The 26,732-nt window shown below is 41.4% G+C and overlaps 1 protein-coding gene across 3 annotated transcripts in view; it reads right to left on the bottom strand.

The window, feature by feature from the left end:
- Nucleotides 1-20,578, bottom strand: part of LOC132830387 (myeloperoxidase-like) — a 101,966-nt gene extending 81,388 nt beyond the window's left edge. The window contains exons 1-3 of one of the 3 annotated variants that reach the window (XM_060848043.1): nt 20,494-20,578; nt 20,024-20,128; nt 18,750-18,852 (exon numbers count right to left, since the gene is read on the bottom strand). In XM_060848043.1, the coding sequence (XP_060704026.1) occupies nt 18,750-18,852; nt 20,024-20,090 (170 nt within the window). In that variant the 5' untranslated portion in view covers nt 20,091-20,128; nt 20,494-20,578. Of the gene's footprint in view, nt 1-18,749; nt 18,853-20,023; nt 20,129-20,493 lie in introns of those variants that run through there. The other 2 variants (XM_060848044.1, XM_060848045.1) reach the window with 2 other exon arrangements.
- Nucleotides 20,579-26,732: the final 6,154 nt, after the last annotated feature.

The following is a 26,732-nucleotide window of genomic DNA, read 5'->3' as shown; positions in this document are numbered from 1 at the left end:
TGGTTGTTCTATAGCCTAGTTCCATATACCTGCATTTGGCCCATATCCTTAATATCCACATAAGTCGGCCACATTTCATAAAACCAATGTAGGGCAGATTGTCTTTGATCTAAACTGATATCATTTTACCAAACACAATGAAAGCAATCAGCCAGGATCCCATGAACTGTGTGGAAAGGTCTTAAACTCCTATTGATTTCCGCCATAATGACAATCTTCACATTGTTAGAAATGAAACCTCACCTGCAATCACTGCACATGAAAATGTAACTCCAACAGACAGGAATACAGACAAGTTGCTATTTCAGGGGTTTAATTTTGACAGAGGAGATGAATTTAAGAACATAGAATACAACACAGACTGAGGAGGTTCTTTCTCATCAAGAAACGAAGGACTCAGTTTGGCAGCACTGTCTAGAAAAACAAATTAGAGAACTGAGAACTGAAAAGATGAGTGCAAAACTGGAGATTGCTGATGATCCTAAGCTAATTAGCTAGTTAGTTCAAGATCATCATCTCTAACAAACCAGTTGGATCCCTTTCAGGCTGAAGCAGGTAACATTTTCAATCTCTCATATTTTCAGGGAGTGATCACTGCGTTTCAAGAGAATTTGAGGTCTTTCTGTGATGTAGGATGCCATTAAGTTCACATGTATCCACTTTGTGGAAGTTATACTGAAACCATAAGAGAGTGCAATCCATATTCAAAGCAATGCCAGCAAAGTGTGACTATGAGAAAACAGTGGCCTCCAAAATAAAAAGAATGCAGTATTTCCTAGTGGCATACTAATAGAAAAATAGGGCTGTTTGGTAAAGTCCTTACCTCTGAGCCAGAAGACTTCATTTCAAATCTCATCTTCTCCAGAAGCATATAATAACATCTCTTTATGGGTGAGTTAGATATATCTATAAATAGTAAAAAGGTTGTCGACTGAGGACTGGGGCTAATTAGTAATCAAAAAAAAATTCCGCAGGAGGCAGGGGCCGTAGATGATGTATTAAATGAGTACTTTCCATCAGTGTTCGATATGACTGTATGTAATGCCCAAATCACCATGAAAGAATAATTGGAAGGGATACTGTATGAGTTAAAAGTTGAAAAAGGCTGGTACCTCATAAAATCCCTACAGTATGGTAACAGGCTATTTGGCCCAACAAGTCCACACCAAACCTCTGAAACAACTCATTCCCCTCTCCTACACATCCCTGGGCACTATAGCCTTGCCAGTTCACCCAATGTGCACAAATTCAGACTATGGGAGGAAACAGGAGTACCCAGACACAGTGAGAATTTGCAAGCTCCACACAGATAGTTGTCTGAGGCTGGAATTGAACGTTGGTCTCTGATGCTGTGAGACAGCAGTGCTAACTACTGAACCAGGGTACCACCTTGTTCTTAAGCATGACAACTTGATGAGACCAGATCGGAGAAAGCTGAGTTAATTAAAGGTTTCAAAGACACAATAGGATTAACTTCCAATTCACCTACTGTACAGGGCTGCTCCCACAGCACTGAAGAATGTTAATAATACACCCCTGTTCAGAAAGGGCTTTAAAGTTGTTTGTAATAATTAACTGCTAGCCAGCTCGTCCCTAGTGGTGGTAAAGTTGTCAGAATAGATTATTTTGGCACGTGAGCAATTGTGGGTTAATTAAGGAAAGCCAGCATGAATTTATTCAGTGAAAGTTGTATTTAAGTAATTTGATCAAGCTTTTTTGCTGAGGAAATAGAGGTTAGTTATGGATAATGCAATTGATATGGAGTACAAGGTTGTTTGATAAAGTGCTGCATAATATATTTGCCAGCAAAGTTGAAACTTGTGGTTAAAAAAAAGGGACAGAGGCAGCATTTGTTCAAAGTTGGCTGAGTGAAGGGAAACAAGAGCCTTGTTACAGTTGTTTCTTAAGCCTGAAGAAAGGAGATAGTTGGCTAGACCTGAGTGTGCAATGCAATTCCAAAACATGCAGAACTTGGTCACACTGTAAGCTATGAAGTGGATAGTGAGAGGACATGGACATTCTGGTGGTACAGTCACTATACTTGAGCAAGAATGTGAAGGTATTGAGGGCAATGAAGAGAAGGTTTATAGGAATGGTTCATGGATCGAGAGATTCAATGTGTTACAATGACATGCAGTCACACATTGGATCTTTTAAATATGGAGAACCTTTAACTGAAACAAGGACACAGAATTAAATTAAATAAAATTTTTAAAAAGGCTGCCAGCATACATTGGTTCACTCTGCACTCAGTCGGGGATTGTCTCACTGGATCCACAGATCACCCCGTCTGAGACAATAAATCACTGAATTTAGAAAGAGCTTCATTTCCACCGAAACACGAATTAAAATTCACAGCATGAAATCATGGAAGAGTGCACCAGGTTGAAGTGAATTGCTTGGACAAAGGAGCCAATTTATTTCTGGTGACCGTGCAGTGAATCAAAACGACCATTTGAAATATATAGTGGATTTTTGAATTTCCGATGACAATTACAATGAAGTCATGTGGCCAACGTTGGGTATGTTTGAGTGGGAGAATGTATGAGTAGCAGAGAAGAAAAGCTGTTCACTGTCTCTATTCCTCTCGACGACATAATAATGTAAACTATGGATTGCTGATCTCAAATTCCTTTGTCCAATTTAATACCTGATACTTTCATGGACTGAAATGGGTTTAAAAAGGGATCAAAATGACTGACCTAAAATAGTCACGGGCATCACCTGACCCACACAGTTTGACTAAATTTCAGGAAACCAATGGTCAAAACCCGATCTGAGCTGAAATTAACATTTTACCAAAGGCAGTGAAACTAGTCAGCACCTCCCTTGGGAGGCATGCAAAGAACTTCCTTTACTATTTTCATTTATGACATTATGGAAGATAGACTGAAAATAGCATGTTTAAGATAGATCTCACCTCAATTATTAACTTTGAAAGCATTACTTCTGCAGATGCTGAATATACTGTCAGCTGTTTTTATTTGGCAGAGCAATGGTGATAGAATATAGATGCAGATCTGAACACAGATTCTCTCTTTTTGTCCCTGAAAAAGACAAATGTATGTAGGCTTTTGTCTCCAGCAGGGTATTTGTAACTATATTGAAATGGGTCACTTGTGCAGATGACAGGGCTATTGAACCAAAAACAACAAGTTTTTGTTGTGCAAAAATCACATGTCTCAGCCTTTTTTTGTAATGCATCTATTTCCAGAGAGTATTTTTTCTATGATCAGGGTATTGCAGTCTGCAAGACTTCTCTGTCAGTCTATTTTGAGATGATCAAAGATGTACTGGTGGCTATCTCATCATACATGAAGAGTGTCCTTCTTAAATAAATTTCTCAGCAGAGATACCTATTCTCTGAAGTTGCGACTATATGATGAGAGGAAGTTGAAAAATCTGAAACAATGTCACTCATCCTTTTTATCCTGCGGATTTGGCGTTTGCTTAATAGCCTTTTGTTTGGATCAGAATGACTCAATGGGCAAAGTAAATGTACTCAAGAAAGATGGTCCGGTTGACGTTGACCTGGCACTTCATGTTGGTAAATGCCAATCCATAGCATTGTGATGCCACCAAGAGCTGAAAGTGTTGGTTTGATGCACCTTGCTGACTGTAGCATCAGCTCTGGTTATACTAGAGGCACACAATTGTTATTGGCCTGTCACTATGAATTTATACTGCTGTCCTTCTTCAGATAATGCATCAATGGTATGGAACTGTACTTGCCCAGAAGTCAGTGTAGAGGTGATTACCAATTTCCTGAGCCTCTCTGAGAGTTCTTCTTCAGAGAAATCAGACTTATGCCTTTTGGTGTGGCATCTTGTGACAAACAGCTCAATTGACTCTTGGGGTTTCTGTATGAGAGTTGGATTCCAGTATTCCTGAGGTTCATTCTTACTTTCATGTGTTGTTCAAATGGTCTGGATATTCCCCACCCATATTAATGAATTAAAGCTGTAAAGCTCCTCCTTGCTCATTTAGACCTGCGATAAAGTGTTCAAAGATCTCTTCTCAGCAACATCTATTACTTGATCTACAAAATCAAGCTGCACATGTTGCTTGAATAGCTGTAATTCAATGAAGAAACCATTGTCTGCCCAACCCATAATGAATTATTTGTCTTCCATTTATCCTCAGAGGTTTGTTGCATTTTTAAAAATTGAAGTAGAGTGCAGAGCATGCTTGCTTTGTTTGTGGCTCTATCCTTTTTACTTATTTCTTTTGCTTTTGTTTTTCTTTATTCTACATGAATGCTGTCCCTTTATTGGATTTTGATAACTTTAGGATTCTCCCTTCAACACATGCATGCCCATGGTAGCAATCCGATGAATTTGTGCCAAATGAGAAATAATGAAATCACAGACTTCCCTCTACTTTTATGCCAAGTTGAAGAGACAAAATGGCCGTACCAGCTAACCATTGCTTGAAGGTAAAGCCCCTTAGTCTGGAAAACCACTTTTTAGTGTTTTGGAAAACCATGTTTTCAATCAGAAAGACTCTGTATTTAAACTGTAAGAAGCCTTTGATTGCAGTTCTTTTATACTGCAAAGCAGCCTGAGAAGAGGGTCAGGAATTCTAACCTATATTTTAAGCAGCAAAACTTATAGCTGTTCAATTTTCAGATCTATACTCACAGAAATTTGTGCTTTTGGTTTTCTGAATGTTTTTCAGTTTAGGGATATCCTTTAGCTAATCTTCAATAAGGTTTCCAAGTATCTATCACTGAAAACGTGAATCATTTTATAACTGGCCATTGTTGCTTCCTACAGTACTCTCGCTATAATCTAATGATACCATTGTGATCAAGCTTTTGCCTCCAACTAGATGTCTGTACCGAGTGAAGCAATGCTTATGCTAATTCCTGTAATGTAAGAAATACAGCTGGGAACAGAGTGTGAAAAAATGTAACAGATATTTATTAGAGCTCTTCGTATAGTATATACAAATATTACAGATACAGGCATTTCAGTGTGTAAGAGTAAGCTATGCAGTTACAATCAGGTGAAATGTCTATACGAGATGGTTTTTGGAGCAGCTTGTGGTAGAGCCCACTAGGGAGCAGGCAATTTTGGATTTAGTGTTGTACAATGAGGCAAACTTGATAAACGAGTGAAAGAACCTTTAAGAGGCAGTAATCATAATAGGATTGAATTTACTCTTCAATTTGAGAGGGAGAAGATGGAATCAGAGTTAACAGTATTACAACTGAATAAAGGCAGCTACAGAGGCATGAGGGAAGAGCTGGGTAGAATTGACTAGGAGAGGAGCCTAGCAGGAAAGACAGTGGAACAGCAATGGCAGGAACATCTGGGAGTAATTCAGGAGACGCAGCAGAGACTCATCCCGAGGAAAACGAAGCATGTTTCAGGAAGGATGGCTGACTGGGGAAGTCAGGGTTGGCATAAAAGCAAAAGAGAAAGCATTTAATGGATTGGGAAGTTTACAAAGACCAACAGAGGGCAATAAACAAAGAAATAAGAAGGGAGAAGATTAAATATGAGGGTAAGTTAGCCAGTAATATAATGGAAGACTGTAAGAGTTTCTTTAGATATACAGAGGAATCTCGATTATCCGAACGAGATGAGTGGGCAGTATTTGGTTTGGATAATTGATTGTTTGGATAACTGATTCAATGCCTTTTCGTTGAGAGTCGGAGTTTCGGCCTCTGCCTGCCTTGCTCCCTCTGTCTGTCTCAGAGTTTGTTTCTGAGCAGATACAGACTTGTGTGTAAGGGACCGGCAGCATTGCTGAAGCCTCCCACCCCACTAGTTCAATGGGATTGACACAGTGAGCACTTGCTAAGTCCGCTTCCCATTCAGGAGACTAGACAGCTGCACACTGCACAATGCGCCGCCCCCCCCACCGTCTGTCCCCATTCCACCCCCGCCCCATCCACACCCATCCCTGTCACCCGTCTGTCTTTGTCCCCCCCCACCCTCTTTCTGCCACTGCCCCCTGTCCACCCATCATCTGACCCCTGTCTGCACGCCCGCACCTCCCTGTCCAACCCAGCCACCCCGCACACCCGCTAGAGTCAGGGAGGGTCCCAAACGACTGGAAAATTGCAAATGTGAAATTTAAAAAGGAAGTAAGGCAAAAGATGGAAAATTACAGACCAATTAGCCTAATCTCAGTCATTGTTAAGATCCTGGAATCCATTTTGAGGAATGACATTTTTGAATACTTTGATGTGCATGGTAAAATAGGACAAAGTCAGCATGGTTTCATCAAGATAAGGCCATGTCTGACAAATATGGTAGAAGGAAATAACAAGCAGGTTAGACCAAGAAGAGCTAATTGATGTTATCTACCTGGACTTCAAGAAAGCCTTTGACAAGATGTGGCACAGGAGGCTGCTGAGTAAGATAAGGACACATGGTGTTCAAGGCAAGATGCTAACATGGATAGAAGCTTGGCTGTTTGGCAAGAAGCAGAGAGTGGGGATAAAAGAGTCTTTTTCAGGATCACAGCCGGTGGCAAGGGGTGTTACGCAAGGCTCAGTGTTGGGGCCACAACTTTTCACTTTATACATTAATGATCTGGATAAAGGAACTGAGGGCATTCTGGCTAAGTTCGCAGAGGGTACAAAGATAGGTAGAGGGACAGGTAGCATTGAGGAGGAGGGGAAACTGCAGAAGGATTTGGACAGTTTAGGAGAACAGGCAAAGAAGTGGCAGATGGAATATGATGTGGCAAACTGTGAGGTCATGCACTTTGGTAGGAAGAATAGAGGTATGAATTATTTTCTAAATGAGGAGAGAATTCAGAAGTCTGAAGTGCAAAGAGACTAGAGAGTTCTAGTACACCAAGATTCTCTCAAGGTCAACTTACAGGTTGAGTCAGTAGTGAGGAAGGCAAATGTAATGATGGCATTTATTTTGAGAAAACTTGAATATAAAAGATGGGATAAACTTCTGCGGCTCTATAAGGATCTGGTCAGACGATATTTAGAGAATTGTGTGCAGTTTTGGGCCCCATATCTCAAGAAGGACATGTTGGCCCTGGAGAAGGTTCAGAGGAGGTTCGCAAGAATGGTCCCAAGAATAAAGACCGTAACATATGAGACATGTTTGAGGACTCTGTGTCTATATGCACTGGAGTTTGGAAGGATGGTGGGAGGGTGGGGTGTGGGGTGTTTGGATTGAAACTTACAGAATACTGAAAGTGGATGTTGGGAAGATGTTTCCATTAGTAGGAGCAACTAGGACCCGAGGGCACAGCCTTAGCGTAAAGGGAAGACCTTCTAGAATGGAGATAGGAGAAGCTTCTTCTGTCAGATAGTGATGGATCTATGGAATTCACTACCACAGAAGTCTGTAGAGGCCATGTCATTGAGTATATTTAAGAAGGAATAGATAGGTTCTTGAGTATCAAGAGGATCAAGGGTTATGGGGAGAAAGCAGGACAGTGGGGTTGAGAAACTTGATTGAATGGCAGAGCAGACTAACCGGGCTGAATGGCCTAATTTCTGCTCCTAAGTCTTATGGTTCTATGGTCTTATGCTTCCATCAATATCCATGTTTCAAGTGACTCCAGTTAAGCTGGAGACTGAGGCGTTTAATACCCTCGAGTCACAGGTTATGAAACAGTAAGGATATCATGAGCATGTCTCTTATAAGTTAGCATCGGGTCTTTATTATTTTTCTCAGGGTTCACAAGCAATAAGCTTATTTTTGCCTTTGGCTCCTTAATGTTAGTAATTGTTAGTCAGCTACATTTTTAATTAGAGTTATACTCTCATGCTTAAAAAGTCAAATCTTAGTTGCAACTGACCAAGACAATTTGAAAGAAAAGAACTAGTTCCCACTTTCTCACCTGGTTGTAATAAACCAATAAAGTCAGCAGTCTTTGAACTGCATTTAGTTGTGTCACCATTCCTGCAAGCAGACGGAAAAATCTTGAAGAAGATTTCAACCTGCACAACTGTGTTTCTAGAAGAGGACAGATATATTAACCAGAAGTTAAGACTGCCTCAGCCGCGAACCAAACTCTGTCTATTAAAACCAAAGGACGCTGATTTATCGTTTTCTCTTGATCGAACCTTACTTTGGCGCAAGCTACCCTCTGTTACTCTATAACTTGCACATTTGCATTTTTATTTTGTGGATGTGTTTTTGTGCACGAGTTGCAGAAGTCAGGACATATATTTATGATCTTACTATTTTCAGATTTTTAACTGGGTGGGTTGTAAATTGACTTCTTGTTAAACTCAAGGAAACCTTTGTCTCTTTCTTTACAAGCCACATTTAAAGAGATGAGTAAACACTGACTTGGGAAAATCAAAACCCCATTGCAGTCAAACCAGGAGCAGGAAAAGATGGAAACTGTTTCACCTCTCTTCACTAGGTCAGGTCAAGATTCCTGGTGAGACTGAGAGGTTGGGGTTGATCTTCAAAAAGGGATGCTAAAGAAGGAATTTGACAGGGGCATTCAAAATTTCCAGGGGTCTGGACAATGTGGGTAGGGAGACATTTTCCCATAGTGGAAAGGATGCCACCAAGGAGTTAAATCGAATGTCTGTGTGTTGCTAATCTGCTGTTAATCTCTTGCTCTATGATGTCAGTAATCTACATGTTGGGTTCCAATTTCCTGCTCATAAAGTCATGCTTACTCATTAAGCCAGTTGGAGGGCATTTTATTGGTGTATTAAGTAATAATCCAACTGCATGCACTTTGTTCTTACTTTCAACATGCATCATGTCCTTCAATAATTAGCTGAATCAGGATTGGTCACGTTATTCTCATCTACAGTGTGCAGTCCTGAAGCCTCTTGCTCAGTGTTTCCTTGTCAGCTTGCAATCTTTCAGTCCTAACCATGAGCCTGTCTGTTTGCCATCTTCAGTTCCTGTGTTCACTGATATTGGGTGACTTTGAAGAGCTGACATTGAACTCCAAGCTCTGCTTTTGGTGCCATGTACAGTATTTTTCCATGATAGTATGAGTCATTCTAAATAAGGGGGGAGTACTTTCTTTCTTCTGTTTAAAACCACTTTACATCACTGAATAGAGCTGCAGTCACTTGAAGCTACCTGGTATAGCTGCTGCCTGTTCAGTGTGGAAACTAGAAAGGAAATTGTTAAAGAGTTTGGCTGTCAGACAATGGAGCTGCAACTGTTCATTACCTCAAATAGCCATAGACAGTGAGAAGCAGACTGTAATGATACAGACTTCATCAAATTTTGAAATTCCAATGCTAATCCTGCCAGCCTCCCAATCTAGATACAATGGTGCAGCATCCAAAGTTAACAGTTGACACTGAGTTCATTTTCATTTCTTACAGTCACTCCTTTTTTGGACATTTGTACACAGGAATGGATTTTGTCTCTGTTACATTATTAATATAAAGGCAGAAAATGGTTGCAAAAGATTAATTTCCAATGACATACCAGTCCAAAAGCGATGTAACAGATTATGAATGGAATCTGCTAGTAGCAAATCTTTCCTGTGAATGCCAATGATAGTCTGAGCTGAGAATTGGTGTAAGTGTGAGCTAATGCATTTTGATTTCAAGGCAGTAGGGGCAAGCTGTTGCATATTTTCCAAAATTAACAAATTGAAGGATCAGAAAATAAACAACGAGTTTATTGTAGTGGATGAATTTGATGCTAAATGCAGAAATAAAGAAAGAGAAGGAAAGGAAGTTTGATTAAGAAAGAGCAAAACAAAAACAAAATGTAAAGATAAAAGGAATCTCCAGCAGGTGCACCCTGAAGGAAAGAGAATCTGCATCAAAACAGTTAATGCTGGAGAACTTGACTTGCTCCCATGATTTTAAAATGAACTCGAATGAACTGCCTCTAAATTTCTATCGGTTCCCACCCACCAGCAACTCCAATCCATATCATTTATGTCAATGGGAAGCCATCTAATAAGAGACCATTTTTTGTAAGACCAACAGCAAAATGACACGCCAAGACTTCTGTATTTCAGATAGTTATGCATCTACCCTCTCTTGAAATTATTGTGCCATTTGCATCGGGATAATAACAACATTCATAAAATGTTACATGACTGGACAATGAATGGAGCCTGAGTGATATTATCTTGTCAAAATATTGGGACACACCACAAAGCTTGACCTGCCCAATTCTCATATAACTTCAGCCTCTGCACAATTAATCTTTACATTAATGTGAATGAAATATCCAATATAAAGTAAATTGATTTCTAATCAGATAATTATGCAGTGATGGTCTAATTGCAGTGCCCAGTAAGTGTAATAAAGGCTCTAATTCAGAAGTTGTATTTTTGTTGAACCAGATCTATTTGACAATAAAAGTGTACTCGTGGCTCTACAGGCGCTGAGGGCAGTTGATGCGAATAACTGTCAATGTGGCATTTGAAGAAATACCTCTTGTATATCTGCAAACTTTCAAATGTCAGAAGACGTGTTCACCATTTTGCCTCTTGATCCTCTCCTGTGATTCAGTTAGATCATGTTTGACCTATATCTTAATTCTATGAGTAAGGATGTTAAGGAATATGGAGATTACATAAGTTTGCCAACTTTATTCACAATAGCCACATAACAGTGACATTGTCCACACCATTATTAGACAGTTACTGAGAATCTAGTTCCGACGTTTACCATGCAAAGTTCAATCTTGTAGGGATTGTCCAAGCCAACCACCCCACTTGCACCCTGCTTAAACTGTGGTGCACTCAGAATGGTGCAGCTTGAACCCAAAAGCTCGTGATTTTCTTGAAGTCAGTTTCACAGGTATTCAGGCTGTCACAAAGCTAGTCCCTTTTTTTCTAAAAGTTGTTCCTTGGCTCAAGGAGACTCTGTCCTTGATTTTTTCAGAGGGGTGATAAACCAGGTTGGGCTTTGATCAGTCTGGTTTGGTACAGAGATGAAAAGGATTTTGAGAGGCCTTTTGTTTGCATGTAAACAGATGAGACTTCAGGCCAAAGTGGTCATGTTTTAGAAGTGACCCGTACAAAGAAAATGGAGTGGTCAGCTCTCTAGCTGAGCTGAGCAGTTTTAGTTCAGTCTTGCACTGGATGGAAGTTCAACAGGGAACTGTGTGGAAGCTCTCTCTTTCTGTTCTTCAACTTCAATCTGTAAGCATGTGTTCCACTAATACTGGTATTTAAAGGGAGTTTGCTTATTGGGACTGTTATGTATATTCAGAACAGCATAATTATATCTAGCTGGATAGGCTGAGTTCTGAAGGGATTCTTTATTCTGTTCTTTGTGTTTCATTGCGTGTAATTTTGTGAATGAATTTTTGTCTGTTTTAACCTCGCTAACTTAATCTGGGTAATTTTCACACTTTCCAAAACACATTGCAAAGTTATGGTGTGAACTGCCTGCTTAAGAATGTTTTGAGTGGTCTGGCATAATCCATACAGACTGGGGGCTCTTTGCAGGATTTTAAACAGCGAGTAGTAGTGCTAGTGTTTTTGTTTCGGGTGTTGGTTTGGTTGGGATAGAAATGACTGTTTCAGTCGCCAAAGGTTTTCTGGAAGTGGGTGCAGTGACTTTGGAAGTTTTGCAAAAAGTGAATAAGACCAAGCTGCAAAATTAACAGAGGAGCTGGAATTAGAACTGCCTGGTTCTGTGAGGAAAGGAGAGATAATTACAGCAGCAGCTCAGCATCTAAACTTGCTGGAGAAACCATCAGAATCTATAGAGATGACAAGAATTCAATTTCAAATGAAGCAGTTTGAGTTAGAGGCGAGAGATACAGAAAGGGTAGCAGAAATGAAATGGTTTGAGTGACAATTAAAAGCAGAAGAGAGGGAAAAAGAGAGAGCAGCAGAACAGAGAGAAAAAAAGAGAGCAGCAGAAGACAGCAAAAAAAGACAGAGCACAGAAAGAAAAGGAGAGAGTTTTTGAACTTCTAAATCTGACGGTTGAAAAGGAAAGTCAGCTGAAAAGGACAGAAATGAAGGCTGAAGGTCGGCTCAGTGAGGAAGTAGTGCAAACCCATGTGGAAGAGTTAAAACAGCAAGGTTAGCTGCTGAAGTGGCTGACGATTATGAGCTGCTTCATAAAACACGGTTTGGCTTCCAGAATCAATTTCAGTCCATGAGGGATAGAAACTGGGGCAAAGAGAAATCCTCACGTGGAAAGGGAAAGATAGATCTCAGTGAAGATCATAAGGATAATTTACCACAGGACAAAAAAGAAGGCCTTGAGGGGGACAAAGAAGTTAAAAAGCTCTGGTGTTTTCATTGTAATAAAGTGGACCACACAAAATCACAGTGTTGGTGGGCTGGAGAAAGCCAGGTGTAGGAAAACCAGACAAGCCTGGGAGTTTTGTTGGACTAGTAACAAAAAGCACAAGGGAAGTTAGACAACTGCCTCAGAGTGTACAAGATGAAAAGAGGTTGAGTAAGGAGCACGTGCCAGATTTGCTTAAAAAATATACGTGCAAGGGTAAAGTTTATTCGCATAGGCCAGGGGTAGCAGGTAAAGACATTACAATATTAAGGGACACAGGATCCTTTCAGTCCGTAATGCTGAAGGATGAGGAGATATATTCTCATGACAGACTATTGGCAGAAAAGGTACTGGTAACAGGAATTCATGGTGAGACAAAAAAATGCTCAATTATGTAAAGTGAGGCTAGAGAGTCCAGAAAAGAGTGGAGAATTTGTGGTAGGAATATTGGACTTTGCCTATTTATCCTATCCATGCCCCTCATGATTTTGTAAACCTCTAGAAGGTCACCCCTCAGCCTCCGATGCTCCAGAGAAAACAGCTCCAGCCTGCTCAGCCTCTCCCTATAGCTCAAATCCTCCAACCCTGGCAAAATCCTTGTAAATCTTTCAGGTTTCACAACATCTTTCCATTAGGAAGGAGACCAGAATTGCACACAGTATTCCAACAGTAGCCTAACCAATGTCCTGTACAGCTGTAACATAATATCCCAACGCCTGTACTCAATATTCTGACCAATAAAAGAAAGCATATCAAACGCCTTCTTCACTATCCTATCTACCTGCAACTCCACTTTCAAGGAGCTATGAACCAGCACTCCAAGGTCTCTTTGTTCAACAACACTCCCTAGGACCTTGCCATTAAGTGTATAAGTCCTGCTAAGATTTACTTTCCCAAAAAGCAGCACCTCACATTTATCTGAATTAAACTCCATCTGCCACTTCTCAGCCCATTGGCCAATCTGGTCAAGATCCTGTTGTAATCTGAGGTAACCCTCTTTGCTGTCCACTACACCTCCAATTTTGGTGTCATCTGCAAACTTACTAACTGTACCTCATATGCTCACATCCAAATCATTTATGTAAATGACAAAAAGTAGAGGACCCAGCACCGATCCTTGTGACACTCCACTGGTCACAGGCCTCCAGTCTGAAAAACAACCCTCCACCACCACCACCCTCTGTCTTCTACCTTTGAGCCAGTTCTGTATCCAAATGGCTAGTTCCCCCTTTATTCCAATAGGAAGAGTTAAAACAGTTATACAAAAGGCATATGCAGAGAAGGAGAGTGAATGCCTTTTTTCTGTATTATTACTTAATAAATGATGTCTTAATGAGGAAATGGAGACCATCACACATTCAAGTAGATGAGAAATGGACAGACGTTCATCAGATTGTTTTGCCAGTAGGGTATAGAAAAGAGGCACTGCGAGTCATCCATGAGCTACCACTTTGAGATCATTTAGGGGTGAGGAAACCACAGGCGAAAATACAAAGATATATTTACTGGTCTGGACTACACAGGATGTAGTTGAATTTTGCCTGATGTGTCATACATGTCAGCTAATTGGAAAACCACAGGCAGTAAAAAAAACCTGCACCTTTAATACCTATTCCAGCATTTGAGGAACCTTTCATAAGAGTCTGGATTGATTGTGTAGGTCCCCTACCTCAAACAAAAAGTGGGGATAACTATTTATTAACAATAATGAATGTGTCGACTGGATTTCCAGAGGCAATCCCATTACACAATATCACAGCTAAAAGGGTTGTAAAAGAACTACCTAAATATTTTACTGGATACGGACTACCAATCGAGATCAGTCAGATCAAGGACCAAACTTCACATCCAAACTATTCAAGCGGGTTATGGATAATTTATGAATAAAGCAAATCAAATCTACTGCGTACCATTCAGAATCACAGGGAACGCTAGAAAGATGGCATCAAACACTGAAGATCATGTTGAGAGCTTACAGTCTCCAGATGTTTGGGATAAGGGAGTTCCGTTTGTACTTTCTGTGATCAAATACAGGTGAGCCTTTAAAAGCAAGGTTTAGCGAACTTTATCAAATTATGAGGAAATTGAATGAGGTAAAGGACTTGATAAAGACTCTAGACAGGAAGAAATCTCACAGAGTATGTCATGTGAATGTGTTGACAAGATATTTTGATAGGGAAGGAAAGCAAGAGGAGAAGGGGATAATGATTACAGCACAGAAGGAAGAATCAAGTTTAGAGGATTCTGAATTGGACATTCCTCAAATCAAATTGGACAATGAGGAAGTTGTCGAAAATTGGAATATATTGTTGAGTTACAAGCAAATCAAAATGACCTGAAAGAGTTATTACTATCACATGGGGAGATATGTGAAAATAAACTGGGAAGTACTAACCTAATTGTGCATAATGTAGAGATAGGAGATGCTGTTCCAAGTAGGCAGCATCCTTATAGACATAATCCTCTAAAGTTGGCACAGGTTCAAAAGGAGATAAAGCTCATGCTCCAGAATGGCATAATCAAAGTGAGTTACAGTGACTGGAGCTCACCCATAGTCATGGTGCCAAAGCCAGGTGGTACCCAACGGTTATGTGTGGTATATTGCAAAGTCAACGCCGTTACAAAGACTGATGCATATCCAATTCCACGGTTGGAGGACTGTGTCAAAAAAAATGGGACAAGCAACTTACATTTCAAAATGGGACTTTCTCAGAGGCTACTGGCAAGTACATCTGTTAGAGAGAGCAAAGGCAATTCCAACTTTCATAACACCACATGGACTGTAACAGTTGAAGTCATGCCATTTGGGATGAAAAATGAACCAGCCATGTTTCAGAGGCTGACTAATAAGGTAATTGCCGGATTACCCAACTGTGTTGTTTACATTGATGACCTGGTGATTTTTAGTCACATGTGGAATGACTTATCGGACTGATTGATTGACTTAGGAAGGCAGGATTGTTGGTAAACCGAGCTAAAAGTGAATTTACCAAGCCCCAAGTCACCTTCCTGGATCTTGTTATTGACAAAAATGAAAGTAGCTGGAGAATTTCCCACACCATGGACGGATAAAGCAGTACTACAGTTGTTGGGGATGAGTGGATTTTACCGGAAGTTTGTGGTGAACTTTAGCAGTGTGGCTGCTCCACTCACCGAATCATTAAAAAAGGGCAAGAAAAGCATTTTATCGCCTAAAAACTGTGTTAACCACTGTCCCAGTATTAGCCACACTGGATTACATGAAGCATTTCAAGGTGGCTATCGACGCCAGTGATGTGGGTTTTGGTGCGTGCTCCTGTGGGAGGATGACGAGTTTATGGAAAGACCCACTGGGTATTTTTCCAGAAAGTTGAACTTCCATCAACAGAAATATTCAACGGTGGAGAAAGAGACTTTAAGCTCGGTGTTGGCACTACAACATTTCAGTGTTTATATTACCAGCAATGCATCTGAGACAATTGTATACACTGATCATAGCCCATTGACATTTGTGGAAAAATTTAAGGACAAAAATGCCAGACTGTTTAGATGGAGCTTGTGGTTACAGCCATTCAATTTGACAATTGTGCACGTGTCAGGTCACGAAACGTGATTGCCGATGTGTTAGTGAGACTTGAATGAGATATGAAGGCGTTCGACGTTGGGTGTGCCACGGCCTGAATTTGCATATTGTTGTGCATGTTTGTATGTTTACAGTTAGTACAGTGTATATGTGTGTTTTAGACTACTAACCAGGTTTTGAAGGGTTAAAAATGAAGCCATCTTTTGGTAATGGTGGTTCTTTTTTTTAAGGGAGGAGGTGTCACAAAGCTAGTGCCTTTTTTTTCTAAAAGCTGTTCCTTGGCTCAAGGAGACTCTGTCCTTGATTTTTTCAGAGGGGCAATAAACTGGGTCGAGGCCCAATCAGTCTGGTTTGGTACGGAGATGAAAAGAGTTTTGAGAGGTTTTTTTTGTTTGCATATAAACAGATGAGACTTCAGGCCAAAGTGGTCATGTTTTAGAAGTGACCTTTAGAATGAAAGAGGAGTGGTCAGCTCTCTAGCTGAGCTGAGCAGTTTTAGTTCAGTCTTGAACTGGTTGGAAGTTCAACAGGGAACTGTGTGGAAACTCTCTCTTTCTGCTCTTCAACTTCAGCCTGTAAGCATGTGTTCCACTAATACTGGTCTTTAAAGGGAGTTTGTTTATTGGGACTGTTGTGTATATTCAGAACAGCATAATTATATCTAGTTGGATAGGCTGAGTTCTGTAGGGATTCTTTATTCTGTTCTTTGTGTTTCATTGCGTGTAATTTTGTGAACGAATTTTTGCCTGTTTTAAAATCTAGTAGTCAACCTCGCTAACTTAATCTGGGTCATTTTCACTGTACACTTACCAAAATAAATTGCAAAGTTATGGTGTGAGCTGCCTGCTTAAGAATGTTTTGAGTGGTCTGGCGTAGTCCATAACAAGACAAAGCTTCCGTGAAATCAGATCTGTCAGCTTAGTAAAGTGCCCCTCCCAGTCTCTCATCTATAAAAATAGTCAATGTTCCAGGAAGATGAAAGAAAACATTTCAAAGATACTCTAAAACTGCCTTTGAAGTCTAGCAGTCCTAACAATATTGATTGCGAGGATAATCCTGTTTCCACAACAGAACTTGCTGAAAAAGTTCAGCAGGTCTGGCAGCATCTGTGAAGAGAAATTGGAATTGATGTTTCGGGACCGGTGACCCTTCTTCAGAACGGAGGTGAATTCTGAGGAAGGGTCACCAGACCCAAAATGTTAACTCTGATTTCTCTTCACAGATGCTGCGTTTTTCCAGCACTTCTGGTTTTGTTTCTGATTTACAGCATCCACAGCTCCTTCAGTTTTTAATCCTGTTTTCAGTTATTCAAAACTTTTTCACTAAAACTGCCTCAGGCCTTGAGACACACCTTACTGTGAAAACAGATCAATAGTTGGGAGGGCTGGCTGGCAGCAGGTCAAGCCTCATGTTGATTCACAGTCTATTAATTTTAATTTCCCAGTGGAGCACTGGGAACATCAGATCAGGAAATCAGACTCCAGAACTTCACTATTCTCCATTTCTTAGCTTCTCTTTTTCTAAATCTTTCCTTCACACCTTGGCCCTCTTAAATATACAGGACCCAAAAGAGCAGAGCATTCCACAATCAAGCTCTCTCTTATGCAATTATTCCAATCTTCCAATGCATCTTATTCGTGCAGCACCTGACTTTGGATACCCTAGTTATGATGGGCACAAGTTTACCATTGACGAACTATAGCAGTCACAGCCTGGAAATATTGATGCTCATGTTATTGTAGTGGGTCGAGGGCAGGATGAGGCAGTGATTGATCATAAAGGGTAGACACTGCTGTTGCTGGGAGCCATTGTCACCTCTGACGTTGAAAACCATAGAATGGTTGCATAAGATATACTGTACAATGAATAAACCCATTCCAACTATACAGAAAATCTGAGCAAATTAAGTAATCTGAAATGTGGGCTTGGAACAGTTAGAAGTTCAGTTGTTGACGGCAAAAAGCAAGATCTAACCCCTCCTCCTCAAATAGGACACGGGACCCTGGGCAGCATTTTGCCAATGGTAGCCAAATAAAAAGCCAACATAGTGACCATTATCCAAATAAAGATGGAGGGATGTCTCAATAATCCACTCAGATTTGCATATTTCTATCATGAATCTTCAAGTGATTGAAGAGGCTGATTCTTGACCCACAAATCTTTAGGCATGTGTGGGAGGATCTCCCACCAGGTAGTGAGATGCAGAGTGCAGGATTTGATTCCTTCTTGTGCCCCCTTTGCTGACGATCTGTTTCTGTCTTGGGTGCATTTTCTTTCCCCTTCCCTGAAATGTTGGTTATTTGAGAGCTGTTGAGTCAATCAGAACGATGGGAACTCAGACTCATCACCGCCCACCATGGCTGAGACTGCAGCCAACATTCCAATCGCCTTTTTGTTTTGTACCATTGCACAGACCTCCACAGTTTCTGTGCATCAGCATCTTCTGGTCCGGGAGGAAAAGCCAAATATCAGAAAACCAATTGGCACGTTCTGAGCTTCCTGGAGGCAGTGAGACAGCATGGCTGGGCAGCATAGAGGGAGCATTGGCTGCAATCCCAAGAGAAGGGAACCTTGATGCCGAGAAACAGTGGCTTTTGGGGAGAATGCTGGCAGTCTGAGGTGGGAACAGGGGTGGTCATTTGGGCTCTTAGATGCCACAGGCCAGCCAATGACATGTGCCTCCCCATCCCTAAGAACCTACTGCAAGGGTTCCAGGTTTTACCCGGTGATCCCCCAGGTATGAGTCGGCTGCCCACAGTAGGCAAAAGGCCCATGTTGATGGGAGGTGATGTTAATTGCATCTTGAAATAGCTCAATTGGCTGCCATGTGGGAAGACCATGATAGCGGAAAGCCCTGTGTTGCATTTTCTCACCTATTTTGCCAGCCCTCCTGCCTCCCACCCTGTCCATTTCCAAAGGACCAGGAAAATTGACTCCTGAAATAAACCTTAACAATGTCATTCACCTCAGCCCGCACACTCTGTGATCATTCGACCTGAGGTATTGCCTTACCTGTCTCTGTCTCGAGTCTTTCTGTCTGCCCTATTCACCAGTCTGATAGCTTCTCGTACAGAGCTGTTTACAAAAGGACTGCCTTGAGCTTCTTCTGAACCTGCTGACACAAGAAGGAATACAACTACTTCACCCAAAGTTTAAACTCTTGAGAAATGTGATGCAATCTTCTACTGCTCTTGGCTTGAAAAAAAATGAAATGAACAGGCTCAGTTAATCAACTGAGTTGTAAATCACGTGGGCTAGTCTAAAACTAAAGCTATGCCAACATGGATATCTAAGTATTGTTTTGACCCTCTTTACTTGACTGGCAACTATTGCTTTTGCCCTTTGATATTATAGGTAGCTTGTTGAGTGCGGCTGAATTCTGCACAATCCATTATTCCAACATGCCATTAGGCAGCTCCTTGTGTCGTGCATTGGAGGTGAGTCCTGGATACTCGTGAGAGGTGAGTTCTTTTCCTGCCCTGCTCACAGTGTGAGAGCTGCTATCTTTTAGCTTGTAACTGTGCTAAATGCCCAGTCTGTTGGAAGGTTGTTTCTCTGCTAAGAAAGGCTAAAATGCCTCTGACAGACTGTCAGATTACAGGTTCCGTGGACTCCTCTTTCTCTGAGATGTCCCGATGCCCACCCCTTTACACACACACAGATTCACTCACTCACAAACTCACTTACTCATGAACTCACTCACTGTCTAACTTGGTGATATTGATGCAATGAGGATGTCTCAAGAGAGATCCTCAATGCAGCAAGAGATTGATGAGCTGGAGAGACTGGACTGGCAAAAGAGAACGATTGCTGAAGACAGATTACTGAAAGGAGTTAAGAGTAAGACTGATGAAGGAGAGAGGCTCATGAGAGTTGAGGAGACACTAATGAATGAAAAAAATGTATAATTTGCAAGAAGAAATTGAAGGAATAAGGGAGCCATGCAGTAGAGAATAATGCAGACTGACAAAGAGAAAGAGGGAGAGAAATTAAACGGAAGGAAAGTAAGTGATTTGATTAAGAAGTCAAAGAGGTAAGAGAATTCTAAAACGCAAACAGAATTTGTTACCTTTGAATGGGCAGTATCTGAGCCACCAAACCTCATGTGTTGTGAAGGTATTATGTTGTTTAAGAAATCTTAAGTCATCTATCTGACTAATAAGGAGAAAAATGATCATAAGATAGTTAAGGAAAACCATGTCATAATTCATTTATTCAGAGTGACTCACTGGAACATTCTATACCCTTGACAATTCTATGTCAAGAAAATCAGGTCTGTTATTTACCTGTCGTAACAGTTTGAAATAGAGAATATCCAATGAGCAACACACCCAGTAACCAGACCGGCAACATACTGTCAGAAGTGTATTCAGTCACAAGACCAGTTTGGGCTGAAATAAAGATGAAATGGAAAATAAGAAATTTGCCATCAACAATTCAGTAAAAACACATCAATGCATTAACTTGTAAAGTGATTCAAGAGTGAAAAAAATTGGTTGGGCAGTTATTTTTTAATATTCTTAATATTTGTACCATTAAAGAAAAGAGCAACCTTCCAAGTAATTGTTTAAACCACAGTATCCACAAATGAACATCTCGTGGTATTTCTTATTTGTGTATGTTCAGTTTAAAGAAAATTGCTGATAAAATGCAAGTTAACAAAGTGTGACGAGGTAACAATCTATGTGCAACCCTGGAGAAGCAGGGTAAATCGGGTAATCCAACTTTATCCAGACGGACACCTATGGCTACTCACCTTGAGTTCTCCAACTCTTCGTGAATCTGTGGCTGATACCAATGACTTTGAAATTTCCAATCTGCCAGCTTCACTCACTTGTCCAGTAAACTTTGATTGTTTATGCTGGTCATGCCATACACCAATGACGTCAACCACTCAGCAATATTTTCAAAACAACTTTGGTAAGTAACAATACAAAGTACTTGATAGCATTTCGTTGGAGTCAAGTACCTGACTAATGGAGAAGTGACAGCTCAGAATTATGGAAAGTCTTTTGATGTCTGCCTTTAGAAATTGCCAGCAGCAGTAAAATTCTGCCAAGTAGATACAGGATGGGATGAATTCCCTGACAATGTTAAGAGGAATCAGATATTTGCCCAGTTTTCCACAAATGAACATCTCGTGGTATTTCTTATTTGTGTATGTTCAGTTTAAAGAAAAATGCTGATAAAATGCAAGTTAACAAAGTGTGACGAGGTAACAATCTATGTGCAACCCTGGAGAATGAAGAATCAACAGGTTATGTCCTGTATTAATGAGATTTAATGATATCAGTGTCCATAGTCTTTATATCTTGTACTTCAGCACAGACTCAGAAAACATTGTCTTTCAAATTAGCATCTTATTGCAACAATACTTCTTTAAACTTAGAATTTCAGGTTATTCTGTCACCAAAGAACTGAATAGAATTAAGACTTTCCACTCTGGAGAAAGCTAAATTTGTCCATGTATTAAAAATAAGATCTCAGAGATTTTGTGACTTGTTTATAATAAGACAATATGAATATTCATTGGAAAGGCTGGGTTATATTTGCTAGTCGCTGTAATAATCAAGGAATAAAGCCTCTATTTCCTTGAAATTTTAGGCACTTATCATTGAAGAAACCTGTTCCCTGCTACAAACCCAGCTTCTCAACAAAGTAATTTGCCCAGATCTTTCTACCTCCAGGCAATTGGAGACTGGATACAGGGGAGCTCTCAGATATTGGCCACATGGTACTGGCCCAGAAATGTATGCTCACAGTAGGCAAACATCTAGAAACTTCACACAAGCCAGAAGCAAGCTGCTAATTAAGGGGGTGTTATTGTTTGTTAAACACCTTACTCAAGCACCCTTGTCTTGCATTGCCTTACTTCATCCAGAGATATCAGGCTCATATTACTTCAAGGAGAAACTGAGAACTGCAGATGCTGGACAGTCAGAGTTGAAAAGTGTAGTGATGGAAAAAGACAGATGGTCAGGCAGCATCCGAGGAGTAGGAGAGTTGACGTTTCAGGCATAAGTCCTTCATCAGGAATGGGGGCTACTGCCCGAAACAGCGATTCTCATGCTCCTTGGATGCTGCCTGACTTGCCGTGTGTTTCCAGTGCCACACTTTTCAATTCTTGCCTTGCTGTCTAGTGGAAACACAAAGCCAGGGAGCTTGTCATGTTTGCTCACAGGCCTCAGTCAGTTAAATCATGTAGGATAGCCTTCGCTCAGGTGTTCCCAGCACTGTAAGTAAAGAACAAACTCAGGTACTCCGTTCAAACGCTATTTCTTTGATTCTCTCATGGGATGTGAGCATTGCTGGCTGGCAAGCATTTATTACCTGTTCCTGGTAGCCCTTGATGAAATGGTGATGAGCTGCCTTCTCGAACCACTGCAGTCCATGTGCTGGAGGTTGATCCGCGATGTCAGTTAAGAGGGAACTCCAGGATTTTTGCTCAGCAACAGTGAAGGAATGTTGGTATATTTCCAAGTCAGGATGGTGGGTGGCTTGGAGAGGAACTTGCAGATGATCATGTTCCCAAGTATCTGCTGCCCTTGTCCTTCTAGATGGATCTTATCTTGAGTTTGGAAGCTGCTGTCTGAGGATGTTTGGTGAATTTCTGCAGTGCATCTTGTAAACAGTACACACTGCAGGGACTGAGTAACAGTGTAGAGGGTGTGGACACTTGTAGATATGGTGCCATTCAAGTGGGCTGCTATGTCCTGGATGGTGTCAAGCTTCACTCATCCAGGGAAATGCAGAGTATGCCATCACACTCCTGACTTCTGCCTTGTAGATGCTGAATAAGCTTTGTGGAGTCAGAAGATGAGTTACTCACAGGATTCCTGGCTGCTGACCTGCTCTTTTAGATCTGTGCTAACATGGTGAGTCCAATTGAGTTTCTGATAACCCTCAGGATGCTGATCGTGGAGAGGGGGAGCAGAATTCAGTGGCAATAACACATTTGAATACCAAGGCGCTATGGTTAGATTGTCTCTTATTAGAGATGGTGATTGCTGACATGTGACTGTGATTTGTGTGGCATGAATGTTACTTGCCACTTGTCAGCCCACACCTGGAGAGAGTCCAGATCGTGTTGCATTTGAGCATGGACTGCTTCAGTGTCTGAGGAACTACGAATGCTGCTGAACATTGGGCAATCATCACTGAACATCTCCACTTCCAACTTTATGACAGAGGGAAGGTTTGCAGCTGAAGATGGTTGGGCCTAGGACACGACCTTGCAAGACTCCTGCAAAAATGCCCTAAAGCTGAGATATCTGACTTCCAACAACCACAACAACAGCCAGAGAGTTTTCTATTGATTCCAGTTTTGCTAGTGGTGCCACACTTAGTTGAATATAGTCTTGATGTCCAGGGCTGTCACTCTCCCCTCACCTCTGGAATTCAGCTCTTTTGTCCGTGTTTGAACCAAGGCTGTAATGAGGTTAGGAGCTGAGTGGCCCTAGTGGAACCCAAACTAGGCATCACTGTGCAGGTTATTGCTGAGCTGGATAGCACTGTAGATGACACCTTCCATCATTTTCCTGATGATTGACAGGAGACTGATGTGGGCTGAAAATGTTTTGCTGGAAAAGCGCAGCAGGTCAGGCAGCATCCAAGGAACAGGAAATTTGACGTTTCGAGCATAAGCCCTTCATCAGGATGAAGGGCTTATGCCCGAAACGTCGAATTTCCTGTTCCTTAGATGCTGCCTGACCTGCTGCGCTTTTCCAGCAATACATTTTCAGCTCTGATACTCCAGCATCTGCAGACCTCACTTTCTCCCAGGAGACTGATGTGACACTAATTGGCCGGGTTTAATTTGTTTTGCTTTTTATGTACAGGACACACTTGGACAATTTTCTACACTCTCGGGTAGATGCTAATGCTATAATTACATGATAAGAGCTTACAGAGGGGAGCATGTTCTGGAGCATTAGTCTTCAATACTATTGCCTGAATGTTGTTAGGGTCCACAGACTTAGCAATATACAATGTCTCCACCTGTTTCTTGTCATTATGTGGAATCAATTGAATTAGCCAAAGATTAGTGTCTGTGAGGCTGGGACCACTGGAGGAGGCTGAGATAGATCATCCACATGGCATTTCTGGCTGAAGATTGCTGTGAATGTTTCAGCCAAATGTTTTGCACTGATGTGTTGAGCTCTTCCATCATTGAAGATGGGGATTTTTGTGGAGCTTTCTCTTCCAATGAGTTGTTTCATTGTCCACCACCATTCAAGACTGAATGTGACAGAACTGCAGAGCTTCAATCTGATCCATTGATTGTGAGATTGCTTAACTCTGTCTAGCACTTGGTACTTATATTGCTTGGCAGGTTCCCAGGTTGGCATCTAATTTTCAGGTGTGCCTAATGGTGTTCCTGGCATGCCCTCCTGCACTCTCCATTGAACCAGCGATGGTAATGGTTAAGTAGGGGGATATGCCGGGCCATGAGGTTATAGATTGTGCTGGAGTACAATTCTGCTGCTGTTGATGGCCCACTGCACCTCATGGACGCCCAGTTTGAGTTGATAGATCTGTTTGAAATCTGTCCCATTTAGCACAGTAATAATCCCACAGAACACGGTGGAGGGTGTTCTCAATGTGAAGGCGGGACTTCATCTCCACAAGGACTGTGCAAAGGCCATTCTTTCTGAAACTACCATGGACTGATGCATCTGCAGCCAGCAGATGAGGTCAAGGATGAGGTAAGGATGAGGTCAGGTAGGTTTTTCCCTCGGGTTCGTAATTTTGCCAACTGCATAGACATGGCCAGGTAGCATGAGGCAGTCAGAGTCAGGATCATCTCCAGATGAGGGATGGGGAACTGTATGTCAGGTAGCCCAACATCTCTATCCTGTGCTCTATCCTGGGCTGTTTCCCTACTGGAGTAAGACACAGGAGGGTATTAATTGAAATGGCAGTGGGTGGTACAACTGCTAAATTCAAAGAAGATGGGGAGTCATCCCTCAGGAAGTGGACAGTGCATTTTAAGAATAGTTTTGAATTGGACACTTGGGACAACATTGAGGTAAGTATTTAGTCAATGAAGCACATTCAGAAAGATACCGTGATAAAACTCACTGGGCCTCAGAATGACAATCCCTCCAAAAACCTACTGCAACTTGCATTTAGTCAATTAAAAATGCAAGAATCAGTATTTTGTAATTTATTGAGTTTTTACAGATTTCTATTTTGCTAACTCGACATGTTGCAAATTGTATTTATTTCAAGGTATTTCTAAATCAAATCGATGTTACTAAGTTTAAATAATCCATTAAATTGTAAAAAAAAATTATTACTGGAGCTGCATTGAACTGCTAGCTATTGTAAATTACCTGTAGTTCCAGACTTGAGATGACAGTGTTATGTTCCGAGCTGATAGAAATATTGGAGAAGGCAGAGCCCAGAATGCAACCTGGCTTGATAGACATTGGGTAAAATCTTACAAGGGCCTGAGTGATGTGGGCAATGGCAAGATGTGCCTCAGAATTAGATGATAAATCCAGCCAGGCATATCTCGAGCGCATCTCACTCCATCTTTTATGCTTTTCAGACATGGTATGGTGAGATACACAGTAGGTAGTGGTGAGATTCCAACTGATGAGGATTAATGTTTGTTAAATGCCTCATTAATGCCTCATTGATGTTCAGTGTCCCATCATAAACAAACCCACCAAACAAGGTTAACATAGGGAAAACTCGACAAAAGAATCAGATCAAACACCGAGCAGATTCAGCCCATTGCTTCCCTCAAATAATATTCATAATGGTCAGATAGTGATGGTGAAACATCTCAGAGTGAAATCCACGGGCACCAACCACATGCGGTCTCCATCATGACATTGGCATTCAACATTCCCCCAGCCTTTCGTAGCCATCATGGCACTTCTCTGGTTCACTGGCAGTGCACTCTGGATACACAGACTTGCATTGCAGGGAATACCAGTAATTTACAGAGTAAGGCTGTAACAGTGACACTCTGCTTGCACAACCAAGCACCCAGTTCTCGGATTGGACCAGGCCGTATCTCAGGGCTGCTCACTTCCTCCTTAGCACTCATTCACTTAGCACCTATCTGCATGCTCACAGAATCTGTGTCCTGCCTTGCCAATTAGTGTAATCACAAAAACAAGCAGTTTGCTTTGCTGCTAACCAGCCCTGGAATGGATGAACATCTTGCTGTATGGTAGTGTGCTATGTCAATCTCATACCAGTACCAAACAAACTACACACACAGGAAGAAGGCAGCCCTGTATCTAACTCTTGGGGGTTAGTCCTCATTGAGGTTCTTACAAGCACCAGTCAGTCAGACAGTTCTGCCACAAAGAGTCAAAGCCAGCTTCCCATACTAGTTCAGAGAATAGGCCACAACCAGATATCAGAATTATCAGAGAATCCCTACAGTGTCGAAACAGGCCATTTGGCCCATCCAGACCCCCCCACCCCCACTCTGTAACTCTGCTCTTCCCATGGCTAACCCACCCAGTCTGCATATCCCTGACACTATGTGCAATTTAGCATGGTCAATCCACCTAACCTGCACATCTTTGGATTATGGGAGGAAACTGGAGCACCCAGAGGGAACCCACACAGAGAAAGTGAAAACTGCACGCAAGCAGTCACTCAAGGCTGGAATCAAACCCAGGTCCTTGATGCTGTGAGAAAGCAGGGCTAACTGCTAAACATGAGGTGGAATGAGTGGAGAGTGTCAAGCTCCTGGGAGTGGTCATCCACAAAAAGCTTTCTTGGACTCTTCTTGTGGACGCTTTGGTTACAAAGGCCCAACAATGTCTCTTTTTCCTCAGGCAGCTGAGGAAATTTGACATGATGGCAAATACCCTTGCCAACTTTTATACAAGTGCCATCGAGAGCATTGTGTCTGAATGTATCACTACCTGGTACGGCAACTGTACCATTCAAGTTCAGAGATGGTTACAGAGAGTGGTGAACTCGGCCCAGACAATCATAAAGGCCAACCTCCCATCTATAGAATCC

This window comes from Hemiscyllium ocellatum, chromosome 31 (assembly GCF_020745735.1).
Source record: "Hemiscyllium ocellatum isolate sHemOce1 chromosome 31, sHemOce1.pat.X.cur, whole genome shotgun sequence".
NCBI classification, from domain to species: domain Eukaryota; kingdom Metazoa; phylum Chordata; class Chondrichthyes; order Orectolobiformes; family Hemiscylliidae; genus Hemiscyllium; species Hemiscyllium ocellatum.
This window is presented reverse-complemented; position numbering and strand designations above follow the sequence as displayed.